The 22514-nt window shown below is 37.8% G+C and overlaps 1 protein-coding gene and 3 long non-coding RNA genes across 4 annotated transcripts in view; 3 read left to right on the forward strand and 1 right to left on the reverse strand.

Moving 5' to 3' along the window:
- LOC129442059 (uncharacterized) overlaps positions 1-1492 on the forward strand; it is a 49964-nt gene extending 48472 nt beyond the window's left edge. Inside the window, exons 2-3 of the long non-coding RNA XR_012372634.1 lie at positions 899-970; positions 1047-1492. This is a non-coding gene — a long non-coding RNA (uncharacterized lncRNA). The remainder of the gene's footprint in view (positions 1-898; positions 971-1046) is intronic.
- Positions 1493-6212: 4720 nt separating this feature from the next.
- On the forward strand, positions 6213-16990 carry LOC141366098 (uncharacterized). The gene is made up of 3 exons (XR_012371101.1): positions 6213-6700; positions 16709-16779; positions 16867-16990. It is a non-coding gene; the product is annotated as an uncharacterized lncRNA (long non-coding RNA).
- LOC129437325 (zinc finger CCHC domain-containing protein 18-like) lies at positions 12650-15770 on the reverse strand. The gene is made up of 2 exons (XM_073874477.1): positions 15672-15770; positions 12650-15460 (listed from the first exon to the last, which is right to left on the reverse strand). Exon 2 carries the CDS (start codon positions 14723-14725, stop codon positions 13073-13075), a length of 1653 nt encoding a protein of 550 aa, XP_073730578.1. The 5' UTR covers positions 14726-15460; positions 15672-15770; the 3' UTR covers positions 12650-13072.
- A 10-nt stretch (positions 16991-17000) lies between the features above and the next one.
- Positions 17001-17629, forward strand: LOC129427038 (uncharacterized). The gene is made up of 3 exons (XR_012371102.1): positions 17001-17019; positions 17110-17332; positions 17424-17629. It is a non-coding gene; the product is annotated as an uncharacterized lncRNA (long non-coding RNA).
- Positions 17630-22514: the final 4885 nt, after the last annotated feature.

Below are 22514 nucleotides of genomic sequence, written 5' to 3' on the forward strand. Positions count from 1 at the left end.
AGTTGAACATTGATTTTTGTACCAGGGGTTATGTTTGAAAACGTCATTTGTTGTGCCGAAAAACAAGTAGTAAAGATTATTCTTGTTCTTGTTGATTACTTAAAATGGTCTGACTCACACTTTTTGCAATTAGAAATGTGATTTACCTTTAATCTGTAATAGTTTTGGGTAAATTGTTAAAATATTTAAAATGCTAATGTAAATATTTGTAAGACCAATGAGTTAATGATTTACCAGTTCTCTATAAGATCGGCGAGCAGCCGGTTCATCAGATCGGATCAGTTTATCTCTGCAGGATGAGAGGTTTACTGTGGTTGGTTGGTGCAGTATTACTGCTGGGGTCAATAGATGGAGGTGACGCATACGAACAACTTGATGATAATGTAAAGAAAATCGTTGACCAGGCAATAATCATTGCCAACGAGAAATATGGAAAAAAACACATTGATTTTCATTCAATCAAATGTTCTGTGAGTTATGTTTATATTTCAGTGAACTTATATCAACTTTGTCAGTTTATTTGTGTGATTTTGTGTTTCTTTACATAGACCTGTCTTTGATTTTAACATAAGAGTACAGTCTCTTACATTATATATTTGATTGGTTAGATTTCAACTTAAAACTTGGCAAAATTACATTACTTAATCTCCATGTATGACAGGGTAATTCAGGGTTGTTTCATGTCCTGTTAAAACCAACATCATGTGACGTTAAGAAGGGTGCGGGAGTTCATCGAAAGGAATGTACCTTTCCAAAGAAAACTAAAGTAAGTATTGGCTTCCATGAAAGGGTTGTGCTTGTTTAAATGCCAGCAAATAGGAGCCATTGCAGAATAAACTTGAAAACAAAACAAAAGTCCTCTGCTGACAGTTTCACACAGTTAAGTCTTTTTTTACAGTTTATGATTTCCTGTGTGGTATGTGATAATAATGATATGACCTGTGGATACAGAGAAAAAGACAAAAAGAAGGTATGCCATATATTATTTAACCTCCTACATCCACAGAAGTATTTTTGTACTTAAGGGTTGTACCTTCTCATTGCAGATAAATGAACTTATAAAAAAATGTGGCTCAGAATGTCATCCTCCGAGTCAGTTTATGACTGGAAGTGCAACTGTAATGTCTTTAAAGGAGGAGAGAAAAGAATTTGGATGTCTTGGATGCATCTGAGAAGCAGAAATCTTTGCAACCATTTACCCAACAGTTAATATTTAGAAATCCATCTCCAATGTGACCAAGTTATAACGTACCGATTAAAAAACAGTTAAATCTTAAACATTACAGAACTTTGACGTTATAGTATATAATAATATCCTATATTTACCACACAATTATCTCTTTAATTTTTATCTTAAGTGTGAATTTAGTTTCTGTTTAACAATAAATGTGTTTTCCACACACATCAATGCATTCTGATCTAAATATTGTTTTTACTTAATTTTGATTCAAACTGGATTCACTTAAAAATCTTTCTAAAAAATAATTTTTAAGATTTTTTTTGTCCATTGGGTGAAAATAAAATGTCATGCCATTATAGTGCAAGATTAATGTTTAACCTCTCAATGTTTCTTACTCCAAATTTGTAATAAAAGTTTTTCTGGGGGTTAGTTCAAATAAAGCATGTAAAATTGTTGTGTTGTATGTTCTCTAAATTAAGACATATAGGCATAATACATCCATAAAAATGCTAATTAAGGGAACAAACCAGCCATTAGGTTAAATGGACCCAGAATTTTTTTATTTTTTGTGACCCAATAATCGGATAAAACAACCTAACCAGTGGCGGCTCTTGACTGCTCATCCGAGGGACACAAATTCAAAATAAGTGTTCGGAGTGTCATGTGTGTTGCTTGTGTTTTCAAAATATGTGTTTGTTGCGTCATGTAAACCAGTGGTTCTCAAACTGGGGTCCGGGGCCCCCAGGGGGGCCGTGAGATGGTGCCAGGGGGGCCCCAGTTTTATGACATTTTATAAAATACATTCATTTATCATGAATTCTTTGTAATTAAACCTAACAAAACTAACCAACAGCACTACTTTGTTTAACTTAATATGTTTTGTTCAATTAAAATGTTAAATTTTAGAGCAGTTTTTTGTCATACATTTTCTTTGGGGGGGGGGGGCTGCGAAAGGAATGCACCGTACACAAGGTGTCACGACAGGGTAGGGAAGTAGGACGCATACGCAGAGTTCACAATAAAAAGATAACATTGAACTTATTAATAAATAAGAAACAAAACACGAGGAGTAAAACAACATGCAGGTAAGTAAAACAGGAACATCCAACACAGGGAACAGACAGGGTTGTAATGACAATAATCCGGCAACCGGTGTGACAGAAACAAGGCATATAAATACAAAGACAATTAAACATAAGACAGGTGTAGTGTATTGGCGTAATGAGTCAATGAGTGTCCAGGTGAGATGGATCAGTGCAATACACAAAACATGACACGGACTAGCCGTGACACAAGGGGGGCCGCACGCGGAAAAAGTTTGAGAACCACTGATGTAAACCATGTGCGTCACCTGTTTTGTCAAAATAAGTGCCTGCTGCACACGCGTCAAAAACGTTTATAATAAAAGAGACACTCACGTTTACAAAATACAGCAAGACACTCAAAACAAAACATTGATTACGCATGAGATTATGAGAGTATCTGGCAAACGCGATCATCTCTTTTATCATAAACCCTTTAGATGCATCTGCAGCAGGCACTTATTTTGGCAGCACACGTGATGCACATACACACACTCAACATGCAGAACACATATTTTGAAATAAGGAACCACACACATGACAGGCTACATACATGTTGTTGTGACGAACTTTGCATCGAGCACCCATAAAAAAAGAAGTCACCAGCCGCCACTGCTGCTACTGTGAGTGAAGAGAGAGAAAAAAGAAATATGATGTACTAAACTAATTTGACTAATTGTGCCAAAATCACATGCTTTGTAAGCAGTGTTGGGCAGTAACTAATTACTCCTGTAATAATATTACTTTCCTGGTAACTAGTATGACACTCTTTTTAAATAATATTACAGTTACAATAAAAAATGACTAGAAAAAATCACCATTTTTGTTTTGGGGTTTAATGAAAAGTCATGTAACTAGTGTAGCCAAACAATTACTGTTGACTGGGAGTACTAAGTAAAGTAATAATATTACTTTTGAAAGAAGTAACTAGTAATGATTAATATATTATATTTTTTAAATAACTAGCCTAACACTGTTAGTAAGTTACTCTTTACATAGTCTCACGTAGACAGATCTTCCTACAGAAGGTGGGCTTGACGTCTGAGCCTGAGACTGCTCTTTATATTACTTGAACAGAATATGGGTGATCTCTGTTTCACTTTAATGTGCATCACTTATTTAAAAAAGTTATTCTCAGAATAAAAGGTACAAGGTACAAATGTTGAAAGAGTGCTGGGGCAGTAGCCTACTTTTTCGAAAAGTACACATTTGCACCGAAAGAGTGGTTATTAGTACCTTAAAGGTTCATATTATTACCTCTATCTGTTAAGACCTTTTTAACGGGTACCCTTTTTCTTAAAGTGTAGGCTACTACATTAATATAAAGTATGTAATATAATACATAAAGCCTACAGTTACTACTAATTGTGACAAAATGAACCAGTCATCATACAAAAAATGACACAGCACTCTTAAGAAAAATGGTTCTTCAAAGGTTCTGAAAGATGGTAAAGGTTCTATATAGAACCATAACTTACTGAAGAACCCCTTTTCCCCGAAATGGTTATTTGTTTTGGCAAAAGGTTCTTTATTTCCCTCCTTTTTTTTTTTAAATTTAGTCAGTTATTTTCAAGCTGCCTCCTGATTATTTTCACCTGTAAAAGCTCTGAATCATCAGTCCTGCTGAACCGCCTGCAGACTAACAACACAAACACGTAAGAAAGTAATCATCATTTACTGTTAAAAACATTATGAAAATTGAAGTTTTGTTTGATCTTATTGTAATTTATTTATTTTATAGCAGATAAACTTTATACTGTAAGCTTCATTCCCTTTATAACAGGTAAGCTTCATACTTTTTTAAATGATATATTTAGAGGACTCTGCTTTAAGACTTAGGATAATGATTTGTTAAAGTGTTAAAAAGCTAATACATGTATATTGTAAAATAAGTTTATTAAACTTAATATCAAAAGAATGTGGTACAACATGTGTTTAGGTTTTTTTATTGATCAGAGTTTTCGTATGTGAGGTAATCTTGCTGGGAGTGAAGGCGGTGCGTATGACTACTTTATATGAGAGACACATCCTGTTTTTAAACGTAATGCATGCATGTTTCTTTCAATGCTGACATTAAAAAATAGTTATTTACCGTTTAAACATTTTGGAGATTGTGTGTGTGATCTTGTGGCACATTTACATGTAATAGCAGAATTATACTTATTATACTGACAAAACAGGTAGCTTGAGCAGAATCATATTAAAACTTCTGTCAAATCATGTTTTAAGCAAACTCCAGGATAATATTAACTTGTTTTGTCTCCATGTCTTATCCTTTCTCCCATGTCCAATAGATCCAAATCTTGTTCAGCCTGATGCTCAACCTTGTATGATGATGACCACTGCAAGGTGATGGAAATCTGTGGTAATCACAGCCTGCATCTCAAGATCAACATGACGATAGCAGACCATCTCTTATCTTACTCTTATCTGACTATGTTCAACTTCATTGCAACAAAACAAAGAACATTGGATGGAGTATGTACTGTACAATGATCCAGCAAACAAAATAAGACCTGACTTTTTTTGGCAAGATTCTACAAACATTGACACAATCCTATTGACTTTTATATTTACAGTTAGTAATGTATTATTAACATCCCATTAATCTGTATTCTATGCCATTTATCTGTTTGTGCTAAAGTGTTTACATCTGAATGTAATGTCATAATATGTTAATATTCAGTATTTATCATTTGCATGTTTTGATTTGCATGTCGCATATGTCATGATTTTGTTGATTTCATGTTATTGTTGTCTATTTAGAATGATTGTCTTTGCCAAATTTTATTGTTCATTTATTTAATTTTGAAGCTGTCATTTAACATTCTTATTTGAGTAGTGATTTGTCATATTTGCATAATAATTCATATATTTATTTTGATTGTGATTTTAATAAACATATTTATTATTGTATGATATCTCATGTAATGAAAATAAAGTAAAAGTATTTTTCTGATGTCTTGAAGTTCTATTTTTAAACTGTTAAACCTTATAAAGTGCTATAAATAAAAAACAAAACAAAAATATAAACAAAAATAATCCTCCTGACTGCTGATAAAAGAATGGGTTCTTTATAGCACCACTTAGGTTCTATGTAGCACTTTTCAAGGCAAGGTTCTATATAGAACCATCTAAAAAGGGTTCTATAGAGTACCAAAAAGCGTTCTGCTATTGTTACGAGCTGAAGAACCCTTATTTGGTACTATATAGAACAAATGCTGTTCAAACATAGACCAGAGTTTATTAGACAGACTTACAGAAAGGAAATACCAGTCACCTGACGTTTAGGTAAGGTGATGTCGCGTGAGCAGCTATTGAGCAAACATATCTGGATATAAATAATCATCGACAGTTGTAGCCTATGGTGCGACTCCGTCTCAACTTAGCAAATGCAAGCTAAGACAAATGAAAGTTATTATTGCTTCATCAGTCATATGAGGATAACAATGAAGAACCTATAGGGTTATATGAAAAGATATCAAACATGGGGTGTGGGGGAACATCCTTTAAATTCTAACAACATTATTGACAAGATATATGAAATTGCGTTATTGCATATCAGTTCTGATTGGTCAGTTAACTAATATGTTTCCTCAACAGTTCCCAAATTAAACAATTTTCTTTGTGACCTTAATTATCTAATTATAACACAAAAATGAATAATCAAAAAAAGTGTCAAATTTGTGAATTTGTATAATTATTTGATGAATGTTACATACCTCTGTATTTCATTTTATTTTTATTTATTTTTAAGTTTTTTGCTTTTTATTTGTTTTCAAATGATTGCCTTTGTTCTCTGCTTTACTGTATCTATATCATCCAAGATTGTTTAATACTGTATCAGTATTTTTGTTTTATACTTGCAATAAAATAGTTAAAGGAACAGTATGTAAGAAATGTATATAAATTACTTATGAAATGGCCCTGATATGTCACTAGACATTAAGAAATCATTTTCATATCAAATACTTATATAACTGACAACAGTGGTCTGGCCAGGATATTGTCATTTAAAAAGTGGAGTTGCAGCCCTCAACTGATGTTTATGTTGTGATTTTGTGTATTGGCCACCAGGGGCCTGTTGCACAAAAGTAGAATTAAGATATCCAGGATAAATGAGCTCAATGAAGCCAAAATAGGTGTGTCCAATCTTAATTGTTTGCACAAAGACCAAGCCAGGATGATCAGACACGGATTCATCAAGCCAGATGAAACCAATCCTGGATAGGTGTGCGCTCACGGCTCACTCAACTAGACCCCGCCACCGATCACAGATTCACCGATTCACCATGGCAACTAGCGGCGTTCTTTTCCCTGTCAGAGGCACAAATCCATATGAGGAGGTAAAAGACATAATTAAGAAGAAAGGCAACACCGCCACAGTGATAAAGCAAAGAGAAAAAGCGTGGCAAAGTATTGCAGACCGCCTGAATGCGTCAGTAGTGCACATTACACACTCACAGCCCGCTGAAACATAACAATTACAATTAAAATATTTACTTCACATCTCCAAAAACGCAATTGTACTCTGATTATAAAACAGTTAATTCTTTTATTGAAATGGACTGCAAATATTAGTGAAATTGTGTAAAGTAACTCCATCACACTGGATAAGGCTTCAATAAATTATTATGAAAGCCTTACATTATTACTACGCTCATTATGTACTCTGCTTCTTATGTTGTCCACCGTTGACTTTTTTCTGCTTTTATTAATGTAAAGCTGCTTTGAAACAATGAAACAATTGTGAAAAGTGTAGCCCCTATGAGGCTTCTTAGGGATGACTACTCACTGAAATGTAGCTATGTATTAGGCCAGATAGATCAGAAGACAACACGTTTCATAGGAGGCAATGGCACACACACACATATATATAGTTTGAATGTAAATATTTATGTATGTTGTGTTATAATTGTTACCAAAGAAAAGAAAACTTTAGTATGACAATATCACAATATAAACAAAATTAAAATAAAAGGAATGTAAAAGAAAGTAAACCAACTCTAAAAGTAGAGTAACAATTCGTATAATAAACAATATAGACTCAAATGCAAAAAATCTCCTTAGAATATATAGTTCAACCAAGTTCAAGTATATCAGTTCAAATGAGATTAATAATTTCTCTTTCCTCAGTTCCTTAGAATGAATGTTCCAGTGCTTCAATAATCAAACCTTCAATAATCCAGTGAAACAATTTGTAGAAATTGCAACGCAGATATCAACAGAAGAAAAGTAGGTGTCTCATGGTGGCTCGCCATCTCACACGATGCACATTCGAAGTTCCAGATTAATGCAGTCCACAGTAAAGAGATCCAGAATCTGATTTCTCAGATAACAAAACTGGCCTGTGCACAACACACAGGATACACACTTAATCAATGTACACATCACATGCATCTCTCATTATACATACACTTTAAACTTTTATACATATCTACTTTCATATAATACACACATTTATTCAATATAAACAGAACATTTATCCTTTAACACATGAACATAGTATTAAATCATACATTTTCACATATATGCTCAAAATAATCATACAAAACTCACCGATTCCCTCATATAACAAAAATATATTTTAATCTACTTCAGATTTTCACCGGATGATGACCGGACGGCCCACATCACAGGATCTCAACACGAAAACAGCACGTGGATAACAAAACAAAAGGTAAGTTCTACTAAGATCTGTTACATTTTATTTTTCAACAAAATAATGACAAAATAACTTACAGTTTTATCTTCCAGGTGTATTTCTCGAATAAACCTCTCAAAAATCCAAACTTTATCAAAAATTTGAGCAACATGTGGCTCATGCCTCAGCTCCCACGCCCTCCACCCCTCCCCCCTCCAGCAGCCCCCGCCCAGGGCGGAGCCAGCGCGACCCACCCACATACAACTGGCCGCCCAGCCGTGCAGCGCAGATCAACATCACAAATCAGAACAAGTCCACAACAAAAACCCCCTCTCCAGTTTTTCCTTCCCCCGTTCCTACCTACATTGCAAATAAACCATCACTGACAGAAAACTCCATCCCCACCCCACCACCCAGAAATGTCTCCGCTCACCCATCATCCAATACAATTATCCATCCCATCACTACCTCAGACCACAAATGTTTTTGAGCCTGGGTTACACCCTCCCCCCTTAAAATCTTGCAAGTCCCTTTGCACATCCTTAGTGAGTACATACTCTTGAGACACAGGACAACTCAATTGGGAATGTTCTTGCAAGGACTCTGAAAAAGCATCATTCAGACCTTGAAGAAGGGACTGAACTATTGTAATCAGAGGGTTTCCTAATTTGGGGTAAGTCAAGACCTTGGGTTTCTCTCTAATTCTGGTAGATCTTCTTAGCTCATTTCCATCTATGATCTCCTCAGGCTCTTGGACTCCTGTACAAGTTTCAGCAACTTTAACATTGTTTGATTCCTCTCCAGCTGAACCAGATCTATCCATGGGTAATTCTCTATGAACACTTGATTCACTTGCCACCGAGGTAGCTGAATGAGTTAGCTGTACTGTGTTCTCTCTTTCAGGTTCGACTTCAAGACTCAGAGGTAAGCTTCCTTCAGGATCTCCAGGTAAGTTTTCTTCAGGATCTCCAGGTAAGTTTTCTTCAAGCTGAACCTCACCATTTGGGGTTTCATTCTCTGAGCTCGCCTTCAAGAATTTAACAGTATTCCTCTCAGGTTGTGTAACTTCAGAAGTGTGAAGTGTGTAAGACTCATGTACAACATCTAATTGAGGTCCTAAATAGTAAACCTCCTCATCTGAGTCAGGAATATTTCCAGAATCTTCACAGACTGCTCTACTACGAGTTTTACGCTTTGGAACTGGACTTGGTAACTCAAGCTCTTTTACATCAGAAGAGAGGGTTCCGCAAGGAAGTAGTAAGTCACGATGTAAAGTCCGAATGGGCCCGGTTTGAAACTCAGGACACACTTTGTACACAGGTAAATCACCATGTTGATCAATCACAACGTAGACCATTTCTTCCCATTTGTCGGCAAGTTTATTCTTTCCTCTCAATCTGATGTTTCTCACGAGAACTCTGTCACCTTTTTCCAATACTGATGCAACAACATGTCTATCATAGCGAGCTTTATTTTTTCCAGCCATCTTTTTGGAATTTTCGACTGCGATCCGAAAACTTTCCTTGAGGTTTGACTTTAGGTTCTTTACATACTGAGAGTGTGTCACATCCATCTTGTCTTTTATGGGTAATCCAAATGCTAGATCTACTGGAAGCCTAGGTTGTCGCCCAAACATTAGCTCATAAGGGCTAAACCCGGTGGTTTCATTTCTGGTACAGTTGTAAGCGTGTACGAGTGGCTTTACAAACTCTTTCCAGCAACTTTTCTTCTTGGCTTCCAAAGTTCCAAGCATGTTTAGCAAGGTCCTGTTGAATCTTTCAACTGGGTTTCCCCTCGGATGGTATGGGGTTGTCCTGACTTTCTGCACTCCAGCAATGTCACACAATTCCTTAATTAGCTGCGACTCAAAATCAGGGCCTTGATCGCTGTGAAGGCGTTCTGGATAGCCATAGTAACATATGAACTGCTCCCACAGACACTTCGCAACAGTCTTGGCTTTTTGGTTTGGAGTAGGAATAGCCAGGGCATATTTAGTAAAGTGATCTGTTATTACCAACACATCCTTAGTGTTGCTGCGATCAGGCTCAAGTGTAAGAAAATCCATGCATACTAACTGTAAAGGCCGGTTGGTTGTAATGTTCACTAGTGGTGCAGCCTTTTCAGGTAGGACCTTTCGCCGTATACATCGACCACATGTTCTGATCTTATACTCTATGTCCGAAGCCATTTTGGGCCAATAGAAACGGTTCCGCACCAACTCTAAAGTACGGTCAATTCCCATATGACCAAGGTCATCATGTAGATATTTAAGGACGTCGGAATGAAATTCTTCCGGCAGAACCAACTGATATGTTGTCTTATCAGATACACTTCTCCTTCGATAGAGAACTCCATCATGGAACTCCAACCGTTCCTTTTCTCTGAGAAGGTAAGGTAACCTAGGAAGAGCGTCACGGACAGTTCTTGAAGGAGATTCTCCAGTCTGAATTTGGGTGATAACTTCTCTGATACAGGGATCGGCCAGTTGAGCTCTTTGGATCTCTAAAGAAGATAGATGGGGAATACTTGGTAATCCCCCACAATGGTCTTCTTGTGAGTAATCATCAGGCACTGCAGCCGTCTGCATTGTCAGAGAACTAATGAAGGTAACAGGTAAGTTGTGCACATACTCTGACTGTTGGGTAAGACGACTGTCACATATGGCTCTCACTACTTCACTGCTAATTTTTCTCTCTCCTGCCTCTTCAGTGAGCCGTTCAACAAAGGTAAGTATTTGGTTCTGTTCATTGTGAGAGGCATCATCTACAGAAAGGTTTGTATGAGGTCGGCGAGACAATCCATCAGCGTCAATGTTTTGCCTCCCGCACCTGTACTGCAGCTTAAAGTCATAAGTAGAGAGCGCAGCTAACCACCTATACCCTGCTGCATCAAGCTTGGCAGTGGAAAGGACATAGGTTAGGGGGTTACTATCTGTCACTACTGTGAAGGTGCTGCCATAAAGGAAATCATGGAATTTCTCTGTGACCGCCCATTTTAACGCTAGGAATTCTAATTTATGGGCGGGATACTTGGATTCGCTGGATGAGAGTCCCCGACTTGCATAAGCAACTACCCTCATTTGCCCGTCCTGCTCTTGGTATAAAGCGGCACCTAGCCCTGATGTGCTAGCATCTGTGTGCAGAACATATGGTAATTTTGGGTTAGCGAATGCTAATACGGGAGCAGTAGTGAGTTCCTCAATTATTTGATCAAATGCTCTTTGGCAAGTAGTTGTCCATCTACTGCTGAAAGAATCCTTCGGGTTCCAATACTGTCCACTTTTATTTGGCTTTGTGTCCCGACGAGCAGGGGGGTATCCTGAAGTTAAGTCATTTAGGGGCTTGACTTTTTTTGAGAAATCTTTGACAAAACGGCGGTAATAACCTACAAATCCTAGAAAGGACCGAAGTTCTTTCAAATTCCTAGGAACCGGCCAGGTTTTGACAGCTGCCACTTTGTCTGGATTGGTCTGCACACCTTTGTCGGACACTATATGTCCAAGGTACCTGACTGAGGACTGTGCAAAGATGCATTTCTCTGGAGCAAGTTTTAAACCATATTCCTTGAGCCTGTTTAAGACCCTGAATAGCCTTTCTTCATGCTCGTCCAAGTCTTTGGAGAACACAATTATATCATCAATAAACACAAGAACTTCACGGAGATTAATGTCTGCCATGCACTTCTCCATGATTCTCTGAAAAGTGCTTGGTGCATTAGTGACCCCTTGTGGCATACGGTTAAATTCGTAGAATCCCAAGGGACACACAAACGCGGTCTTTGCCTTATCCTTCTCCTCGACCTCAATTTGGTAAAATCCAGACTTCAGGTCAAGTACCGAGAACCACTTGGATCCTGTCAAAGCCATGAAGGTATCCTCCAGTTTCGGAAGTGCATAAGCATCTTTTATGGTTCGTTGGTTCAGTTTCCGATAGTCTATACATAATCTGACATCGCCACTTTTCTTTTTCACAACGACAATTGGTGAGGAATAAGGGGACACAGATTCTCGTATGACTCCTGCATCGAGCAACTCCTGTAGATGTTTCTTTACTGCTTCCATATCCTCTGGATGTATAGGCCTGGCCCGATGTTTAAAAGGGGTCTCGTCTGTAAGGTTGATTTTATGTTTAACTTTGTCAGTGCACCCGAAATCTTGAGAATGTAGAGAAAAAACTTCTGGCATTTCCCTTAACCGACTGGTAAGCCTGTCTTTCCATTCTGGCGGAATGGACGAATCTCCAAAATTGAATTCAAGAGAAGACTTCAGAGTGGGTTCTGTATCAACCTCACTGGCTGACTGTTTACTAGGATTCACAGACTGAACGGCCTTTAGTTCAGCCACAATACATCTGGAAGGAATGGTGATGTCATGAGTGGTGGGATTGGAAATCACCACAGGTAAGTAACAAGGGTTTAACTCCCCAAGGGTAGCTATGCATGTCTTTACAATCAAGCCACCAGGTAAGGAAGAAAAGGTTGGGTGTTCAACAACTACCCATTTGTCAGGGTACACTCTTTGAACAGATGCTGTTCCGCAAAGAACTGTGCTTTGACCAGCTGGAATTACTTGGGGTTGCTTCTCAGGTAAACGCAACAGCCCGACATTTCCTTCCACAGCCTGGTTTTGACGCAATTCTAGGATTTTAAGAACTTGCTTGTACCCATAAGAGGGTGAAAAGTAACGAGGTTTTTGATGTGAAAAGTCCTTATAAAGCTCATCCAAGGTATTTGTGCCAATCAATACAGATGGCTGAAAGGCAGATAGAAGATCAGGAATAACAAGAGCTAAGGTAGGTACATCCATGTTGACTCCAACAAGTTCTCTGGGAAAGGTGATGGTGAGTTCGACGTAACCAAGGTAGGGGACATTTTGACCGTTGGCACTCTCAACCTCAAGTAAATTACCTAAAGAATGAATTTGTTGGTCACTTAGGTTTTTATTGTAGAAAGACTGCGTGATGGTGGTAACTTGTGAACCAGTATCGAGCAAACAGTCACACGTTACTCCTGCTATGTTCACTTGGGTGGTGCATCTGGCTCCAATTAATCCTCTGGGTAACATTGGTTGTCGTAAATTACTCTGTGCTCGAGCTATCAACACTTTTTGTGGTTTGGGACACATTGATTTGGTTTCAGTTCCTGTTTGTCCCGCAGCAGGAACTGCTTTTAGTTTGACTGCGGCTTAAGGTTGCCATACTGCAAATCCCATTCGCTTTGACGCTTTTTGAGTTGTTCTCTTTTTTCTGCTACTAACATGGGATTAGGATCATTTGAGCAGGAGCTGGCAATATGCCCCTCCTCTCCACACCTAAAGCAGTAACCTGGCTTAGGTCTAGCTGGCTGTGATTTGTCTGAAATTTTGTCTTTTCTCTTAGAACTACACGTGTCCTGACTACTCTCAGGTTTGACAGCACTAATCTTTGGGTTTTGCTTCTCTTTGGACTGTTTTGAAGTTAGCACTGCGAGCTGCTTTTGGACCTGTGTTATTTGGCTTGCTAACTGAGCAGTAACGGAATGTAACTGGGTCACATCATCACTAATGGCTGTTTGAGAATTTACAACAACACGTGGCTTAGGATTACCTAAGTGTTGTTTCATCCGTACATTTTTTGAAGCTTGTTTGCTCTCCTCAGTACGTAACATTGTCATCAGTTCAGCAAAGGACGGAGGTGAGTTCTTTTTCTGCTCTAATTGCAACTCTAGAAGCAAGGGGCTTTCCCAACATCCCCTGCAAAACTGTTTAAGCAGATGTTTGTCGACCTCTGAACTAAGTACTCCACCACGTCGCATGGTAGTCTGCAATGCCACATGCAGTCGTTGTAAGTACGCAGATGGCTTTTCACCTGGGTTCTGGAATGTATTTAGAAATTTGGCGAATAATTCATCACCATCCTCAATGGGAGCAAAAGCAGAGTCAAGTAGCTGAATGTAAGCTGAAGGCGTTGCTGTGGGACTAAGAGATTTCACAATGTCTGCTGCTGGGGACAAAAGACTCTCACAGATTCTACGAACTCTGTGGAAATCAGATACTGTTGGGTCTTGACAGAGAAGTTCAGCACTGGTGCGCCAAGTTTCATAATCAGCCTCATTGGGTGGGTGGGGAACTCGCCCGGAGAAAGCACGGAGCCGCAATGGTGAATTCCCAGACATTGCAAAGTCACTTGTGCGTACAAGGTGCTCCACTACAACTTTTTGCACTGCAGGTGGGTTTAAGTCACTTACAGTGAATGATGGGGACCTTGGGCTTGCGGCTGCAGATGCTGGTGGAACAGTATGATGTTGTGCAGCATTTATTGGCACTTGAGACTGCTTAAAGGTGAACTCAGTCTGGGGCGGATCTGCTGAATGAACAGGTAATGACTCGTCAGGTCCTACAAGGGTAGGTTCAAGACATGGCTTTTGGATAATTGTCTCCTGAATATGATCTAGCATGCCCTTCAGAACATCCTCAAAGCTTTCCCCACTACGACTCGCTAATTCTTTCAGATCATTGAGATAACTTTGGGTTGTGGTTTTTCCCAGCTTCTGAATATAAGTGTCTGATAGAGCTGTTACATGAAAAGAGATGTCAGGATTATCTTCTGCTTGCTGAACATAGGGAAGCATTTCCTGGAGGTTTTGAACTGCTAGTCCAGAGCTGAATTCAACTATTAAAGACTTCTTTGACTCTAAGCTAGGATCAATCACTGGGATGGATCTAATAATTGACCCATACTGCGCCAGGAAGTCTAATATTTCTTCATCCACTTCAGTATCAGTTATGCCGCTAATTAAAACAGCATTTGGAACTTTCACGCCCTCTTTCTCTACAACCTCCATTTGTTTTTGTTTTTTCACTTCTTCTACAACTGTTTTCAAAATGGCTAACTCCCTCACTAAAAAAATGGGAACTTTAAATGATCATTAGTAAGTGTGTGTGTGTTTTCCTTTGCCTCCTGGCTGGCTCGCCACGAATATGTAGCCCCTATGAGGCTTCTTAGGGATGACTACTCACTGAAATGTAGCTATATATTAGGCCAGATAGATCAGAAGACAACACGGTTCGTAGGAGGCAATGGCACACACACACACACACGTATATATATAGTTTGAATGTAAATGTTTATGTATGTTGTGTTATAATTGTTACCAAAGAAAAGAAAACTTTAGTATGACAATATCACAGTATAAACAAATTAAAATAAAAGGAATGTAAAAGAAAGCAAACCAACTCTAAAAGTAGAGTAACAATTCGTATAATAAACAATATAGACTCAAATGCAAAAAATCTCCTTAGAATATATAGTTCAACCAAGTTCAAGTATATCAGTTCAAATGAGATTAATAATTTCTCTTTCCTCAGTTCCTTAGAATGAATGTTCCAGTGCTTCAATAATCAAACCTTCAATAATCCAGTGAAACGATTTGTAGAAATTGCAACGCAGATATCAACAGAAGAAAAGTAGGTGTCTCATGGTGGCTCGCCATCTCACACTATGCACATTTGAAGTTCCAGATTAATGCAGTCCACAGTAAAGAGATCCAGAATCTGATTTCTCAGACAACAAAACTGGCCTGTGCACAACACACAGGATACACACTTAATCAATGTATACATCACATGCATCTCTCATTATACATACACTTTAAACTTTTATACATATCTACTTTCATATAATACACACATTTATTCAATATAAACAGAACATTTATCCTTTAACACATGAACATAGTATTAAATCATACATTTTCACATATATGCTCAAAATAATCATACAAAACTCACCGATTCCCTCATATAACAAAAATATATTTTAATCTCCTTCAGATTTTCACCGGATGATGACCGGACGGCCCACATCACAGGATCTCAACACGAAAACAGCACGTGGATAACAAAACAAAAGGTAAGTTCTACTAAGATCTGTTACATTTTATTTTTCAACAAAATAATGACAAAATAACTTACAGTTTTATCTTCCAGGTGTATTTCTCGAATAAACCTCTCAAAAATCCAAACTTTATCAAAAATTTGAGCAACATGTGGCTCATGCCTCAGCTCCCACGCCCTCCACCCCTCCCCCCTCCAGCAGCCCCCGCCCAGGGCGGAGCCAGCGCGACCCACCCACATACAACTGGCCGCCCAGCCGTGCAGCGCAGATCAACATCACAAATCAGAACAAGTCCACAACAAAAACCCCCTCTCCAGTTTTTCCTTCCCCCGTTCCTACCTACATTGCAAATAAACCATCACTGACAGAAAACTCCATCCCCACCCCACCACCCAGAAATGTCTCCGCTCACCCATCATCCAATACAATTATCCATCCCATCACTACCTCAGACCACAAATGTTTTTGAGCCTGGGTTACAAAAGCGCTTTATAAATAAAAATTAATTGAATAAATAGATGAGCTATTAATAATAATCAATTTAATTTATAAAGCGCCTTTCAAAGGACCCAAGGTCACTTGCTCATTGCACTGCAAAAAAATGACTTTCTCCGTGTGTTTGTCTTGCTTTCAGTTAAAATATCAAACAATTCTTAAATTAAGATGTATTAAAAGTTTTCTTGAAATATACTTTTTCATAAACACTTAATTTAAAACAAATGTTCATATTCCATTGGCTGATTTTTTTCCCCTTATTTTCCTAGGTCATGTTGCTCATCAAGAAAATGCATCTTAATTTAAGATTTTTTTGATATTTTTACTGAAAACAAGACAAAAATACAAAGTAAGTCATTTTTTGCAGTTTGACTCCATTAAATGTTCTTGTGTGATAAAAAAGTCTCTCTTTTTGTGTGTGGTGTGTGTGATGTAGATTAAATATGACCGGGCCAAAACGGACATGGCAGCAGGTCAAAATCAAATACAAGAACATTCTGCAGAATGGTAAGGGCCCTGACTAATACTTAATAATGCACAAGCATAGATTGTACCCAGAAGGTGCCTGCTTACACATTGTATGCACTGTTTTAGCAGTGAAAAAGAATACCCAGAGACAAGGCACGTGTGGTGTGTCACCAAAAGCTGACCTGACCCCAGCAGAGGCCAGCTTTGGAGCTAAATAAAGGCAGGCTTGTTGGAGGGGATCCCTGGGGGAAAAGAGAGAAGCCACCCGCTTCATACAAGGTATGTTCTTCCATCTCTACATGGGACACAATCACATTCATATTGAATCTATTTGAACTGTCTGACTTTGGTTTGCCTATTGCCTTGCAGTGTCTGGCAGCACTGTGTTACTATTAAAGCCACCAGCACGAGCACCAGACGATGCTGATCCAGTGAGTACTCCATCAAAGGCATACTATAGGCCTGGCATGTCTTGTCTACTAGCTTCAATATGAATCCGATTAAATGTGATAGGGTTTAAGGCCCCATTTCATCAGCACATAACGGCGATGATGATGAGGAGACCATCTCTCTGGATTCCAAAAGGCATAATGTATCATGTCAAACTTGTGAAAGTACTATTCAGTCTACAATGGTGATGAGTCATCATTTGGAGCCATCACAAAATCTCATTTATTTTACAGGACCCAGTGTCATTGGTGCACTGGACTGCACACACATAAGGATAAAAGCCCCCTCAGGTGCCCATGAGGCAGATTTTGTAAATATGAAATCTTTTTACAGCATTAATGTTCAGGTGAACATAACTTTTTGATCTTTCCATTGAACACTGGCAAAATGGCCTGGCTCAGTCCATGACTCCAGAATCTTTCGAACCTCTGAAATCTATCAGCGCCTACCACAAGGTGAGCCACACAACCCCTATCAATAACCACTTTTTACATAATGGCTGTGTCAAGAATATCACTGTGTTTATGAGGTATTAATGATGAGATTTTGTGTTGACAGGTGAATTCTCTGGTGTGTTGCTGGGAGACGGGGTATGGCTGCCAGCCTTTTTTCCTGACACCTTTCACAGACCCCCAGGAAGCACAGCAGGCCTACAACTATGCCCATGCCAGGGCCAGTGTTGAAATTACCTTTGACCTCCTGAAGGCACACTCTCACTGCTTTCACAAATTAAGGGTCAGCCCTGTGAGGGCATGTGCCAATACTGTGGCTTGTGGTGTCCTCCACAACGTGGCCTGCCTGAGGAAGGAGAGGGCACCCAGAGTGCCGCCAGCCACGGACTGGGACAATCCGGAAATCTTCCCTGATGACAACAGTGGTCGGCTGCTGAGGGACCAATATGTGTTGAATTATTTTAGTTAGTATGTGTGCTTTCAAATATATATATATTTTTTTAATTGGCCTCTTTTGATGTTTGTGCTGTATACTGTGTGTATACTGTTTGTAATACAAGCTTGCAGGGAGGCTACTGCATCCATTAATTTGTCTGTTCAGTTAGTGTGTGTATGGATTTGTCCTGCATTTATTTCAGTGTGCAGACATGCAGTGTGTGTTATATACAGACCTTTGAATGTGTATTTATCCTTTGGTTGTATAATATGCTTTGATTCTGTGATTTCCATCTTGTAGAGTCACTGTGTGACTTCAGTTTCAAAAGGAGCTGATGGTTTACCTGCTTTGTTTTGTCCTTATTCAATAAATAAACATAATGTTACACTTTGTGCTTTTATATTTATATGGAATGTGTATTTTATATGACAGAGTATAAGGGCCACACCGAGGAAAGGAGAAAGTCATACATTTGAGGCTGGTTCTTTCTGTGGAAAGATGCATATTGTTTTTACAGTCCTGATACTTATAACAATTTGATGCTGATGTGCCAAAAGATTAAGTATGTCCTTGTTTCTGAAACCATACTGAAGTACAATTCCACGAAATGCCCCACAACTGTTATTGTAACAACTGTCCTCCTCTAAAACAACAAGTTACAATATTACGACTTCATTCTCTGTCTGTTTTTTTCCTCTGTGGCCCTAATGTTCTATCATTTTATATATAGCCTTATAGTCTATTGGAAAGTGTAAATTATCTAATGATAGCAACATCATCTAAAAAGCATAATTTTCCCAAAATTATTTAAATTAATGATCACAAACATTTAAAAAATGACAGTAGGTCTAGTTATATGTGATAACAATGTATATTGGGCAGTGAAATAACTATTGGTTTCTGTTTGTGGTGACTGCTGACTGACATAAGGGATGAGATTAAATAGATCCTGGAATTTAGCCTGGTCTGGAGCAGGCTAGCTCCACAGAATAGATATCCATGTAATTTATACCATAACATATCCTCCTGCCCCCTATCCAGCTTTAGTGCAACCGGATCACGGATCAGTTGAGCCAGGATCACCAAGATATCCCGGCTTAATCCCTTATCCTAGTTTTGTGCAATAGGCCCCAGTTGTGTGATTGCAGTATAGTTTTATCCACAAGTTTTGTGATTGCCATACCAGTTTTGGCCACAATCCTACATACTGTTCCTTTAACTAATATGCGGGTCTTTCACGCTGTTTGGCTATTTTAGGTTTGATTAAAACTCACATACTAAATACAAAAATAGATACTCATAATGACAAGATTAAAAAAAACACTTATCCAATCTACCCAAACTCTTCCAATAGCATCCAGCTGCAGCCCCGCAGGCTCACCTCCGACTGGACGCCAGTGGCTGGACACCAGGGGATGGACGGCCTACGTCACTTCCGTTTCGCCGCTAATTTCCGTTTTCACCGCTGGATGAACAGCAATTTTATTTCATATTTTCACCTCTGGATAGACAGCAATTTTATTTCATATTTTCACCTCTGGATAGACAGCAATTTTATTTCATATTTTCACCTCTGGATAGACAGCAATTTTATTTCATATTTTCACCTCTGGATAGACAGCATATTTATTTCATATTTTCACCTCTGGATAGACAGCATATTTATTTCATATTTTCACCTCTGGATAGACAGCATATTCATTTCATATTTTCACCAGTGGATAGACATTCTTTGCAATATAATGACTTAAAATATATAATATAAAATCTGTGTGCAAATTGAAATATGATCTTTATCATATCTCTTTACATAAAACAATTCTCAATAATATGCTTAATATTATAACATCAATTCAGGCAAACTGCATTCACAAGAACCACCTTGAAAAGATCATTTCACTTTTTTTGTGTGACTTAAATTCAGCCTATATCAATGGACTATAACGTTTTGTCATTACAACAGACTTGTACATGTTAATTGACCACAGTTTTTTTTTATATTCACATGATCAGACAATTTACCAAACAATCCAGATCAAATTAACACTTCTTACACACATCTTAGTAAAATTAGATAAATCTGACCATCAGAATGAGAATGCAACAGTCAGGCCCGTAAGGTTGTGGGGGAAGTTCCGATTTCAAGAGAAAATAGAACATGAACAGTTCCAAATAAACTATTGCACACTGTGCACACCACACCTTATTCCTGCCGCCTAAAACTGTCTAGCTAGTTTGTGCATTTGAATTCTGACATGACCGATAAATCATCGACAGTTTATTATTTTTTCTTACCGCTGACATGTGCATGGCGCGTCAGATTTGAAAAGTGAATGACGATGCGGAAATGACGTCAGCTGTCCATCCACTAGGGCACATAGATATGTATAAAGCCTTTATACATATCTATGCTATATGGAAGGCCAACGGGGAAAAAACGTGTTAAAAATACGTGTTAACACGCACTACGTGTTAACGCGTAAATCACGTGTTTACACGCACTACGTGTTAACGCGTAAGTGCGTGTTAACACGTAAATCACGTGTTAACGCGTTAGAAATCATGGACATGGAGTTTTACCACCATCTAGTGGTGTGGCGAATCTGACCTAAATACACAGAACGGACAGATAGATAGGATTGTAAATTGAAGTATTTTATCCTAAATATATATTTTTAAAAGTAATTAACAGTGAATAATGATCATAAATAGTTTACAGCTTGGACTATATATAATAATTATAGTATCATTTAATTTTGTTATAAATAATTTTGTTAGCTTTGTGAATTAGGCAATAGTCCCAATTTCTATTTACTTTGTGTCTAATGTCTTGTTCTTTTAGTACCTGCCTATGGAAAGAATTATATTCTTAAAAATAGAGGTGTTAAATGATGACACAGTAGTGTCACACAATTCTTATAAACAGTAGAGGATGATTAATATTGCAAGAAAAAATTCTTTAAACACTACTTAACCACAGGTAATCTAATTAAGTTTATGTTAATAACAATTGGTTAATAGCAAGATTATGAACGTAAATGGAATGTATGCTCAAGCAGATGGTACATCTGCATCATTTTTGAACACACACACACATTATGATGTTCTACGTATGAAGTCTTTGGACTACCTGCCATCATGCTCTGATTGCACTTAAAGCTAGTTCAACTCGTTTATAAATGCCTTATAAAATTTGTTTTTCACTAGTGTCATACACATATCCTTAATAATACAGAATAGCAATACCACACTACAACCAATTTAGCATATGAACAACAGATGGAACTCTATATGTATGGCCTAATGGGAGAACATCAATGTCATTGTATAGAGCAGTTAGGCTTTAAAACATGCTTTTTGAGTTTAATTAATAATCTTATTTTGTCTGAAGGAGGCTCTCTACTACAAACGTTTTAAGCTTTTTTTTACTTTTTGGCACGCGTTGCCTCAGACAAAGTTTCCATATCAGAAAGTATGTGTCATAGATCAATCTGAGGCTTCCAATGGATTAGTCACGCTCAGACTGTTTCTTTGTCATAGTAACTAGAACTACTCTGCAGCAGATACTAGAACAATTATGCAAATGTAATAAACTTTTGCTTTTTTTCTGTGTATTTTCTGATCTATAAGACACTTTGGATGAATGTATATGCTAAATGAATAAATGCATATGTGATGACTGGAAAAAAAGAAGAATGGCAATAAAACACATGTCTATAGCTTTGATTGGAATTTAAAAAAAAAGTGCTTTCTTGTTTTCGCCTTTAGCACCTTTTAACTCCAAGCAGATATGAGACAGATAGGCTACTCACTACAGGGGGCTACAAGAATAAAACAAAAATATTTATTTTTGATTATGCCCTCGATAATCATGATAATTAATGTTGATTAATAAACTACATTAAAATGCTTAATTGCATTTTTATAGGTAATTCATTTTATAGGCTAAAACGTTTGAATGGTTTTTGCTTGCTTACTAATTTAAGACATCACACTAACTTTCTGAGTGACATGGAAACAAAAGGTTTTTCAAACTTGGACTAAATTGTATAAAAATTGGCTACACTGCACAATAAAACTCCCTTTATAATGGATGACGTGGGGATTACTTGGCCCGTCTGACCTTTGGATTATAATCAGTACAATCAATGTACAGTAGAGAACACAGCAAAATTGTATTGGGAGCAATTTGGGGCAGTTTCCCGGACAGGGATTAGACTAGTCCTAGACTAAAATAAATGTAAGAGCTGTACAAACTTAAAAAAAAAATGCATTGACATATCTTAAAATACATCAGTGCTCTTTGTTTTGCCTTAAAATGCACACAAGTAATGTTTTTAGTCAGGTATGTTTGTTTATTTTTTCCTAATTAGGCTTAATCTTGGTTTAAGAAAACCCCTGTCCGGGAAAACACCACTTTGTTTGTCATTTAGTGT

The sequence above is a fragment of the Misgurnus anguillicaudatus genome, chromosome 2 (assembly GCF_027580225.2).
Source record: "Misgurnus anguillicaudatus chromosome 2, ASM2758022v2, whole genome shotgun sequence".
Taxonomy (NCBI): domain Eukaryota; kingdom Metazoa; phylum Chordata; class Actinopteri; order Cypriniformes; family Cobitidae; genus Misgurnus; species Misgurnus anguillicaudatus.

What these genes read in the sequence shown, in the direction of transcription:
- LOC129437325 (XM_073874477.1), bottom strand. Translation starts at nt 14,725, where the DNA reads ATGGAGGTTGTAGAGAAAGAGGGCGTGAAAGTTCCAAATGCTGTTTTA.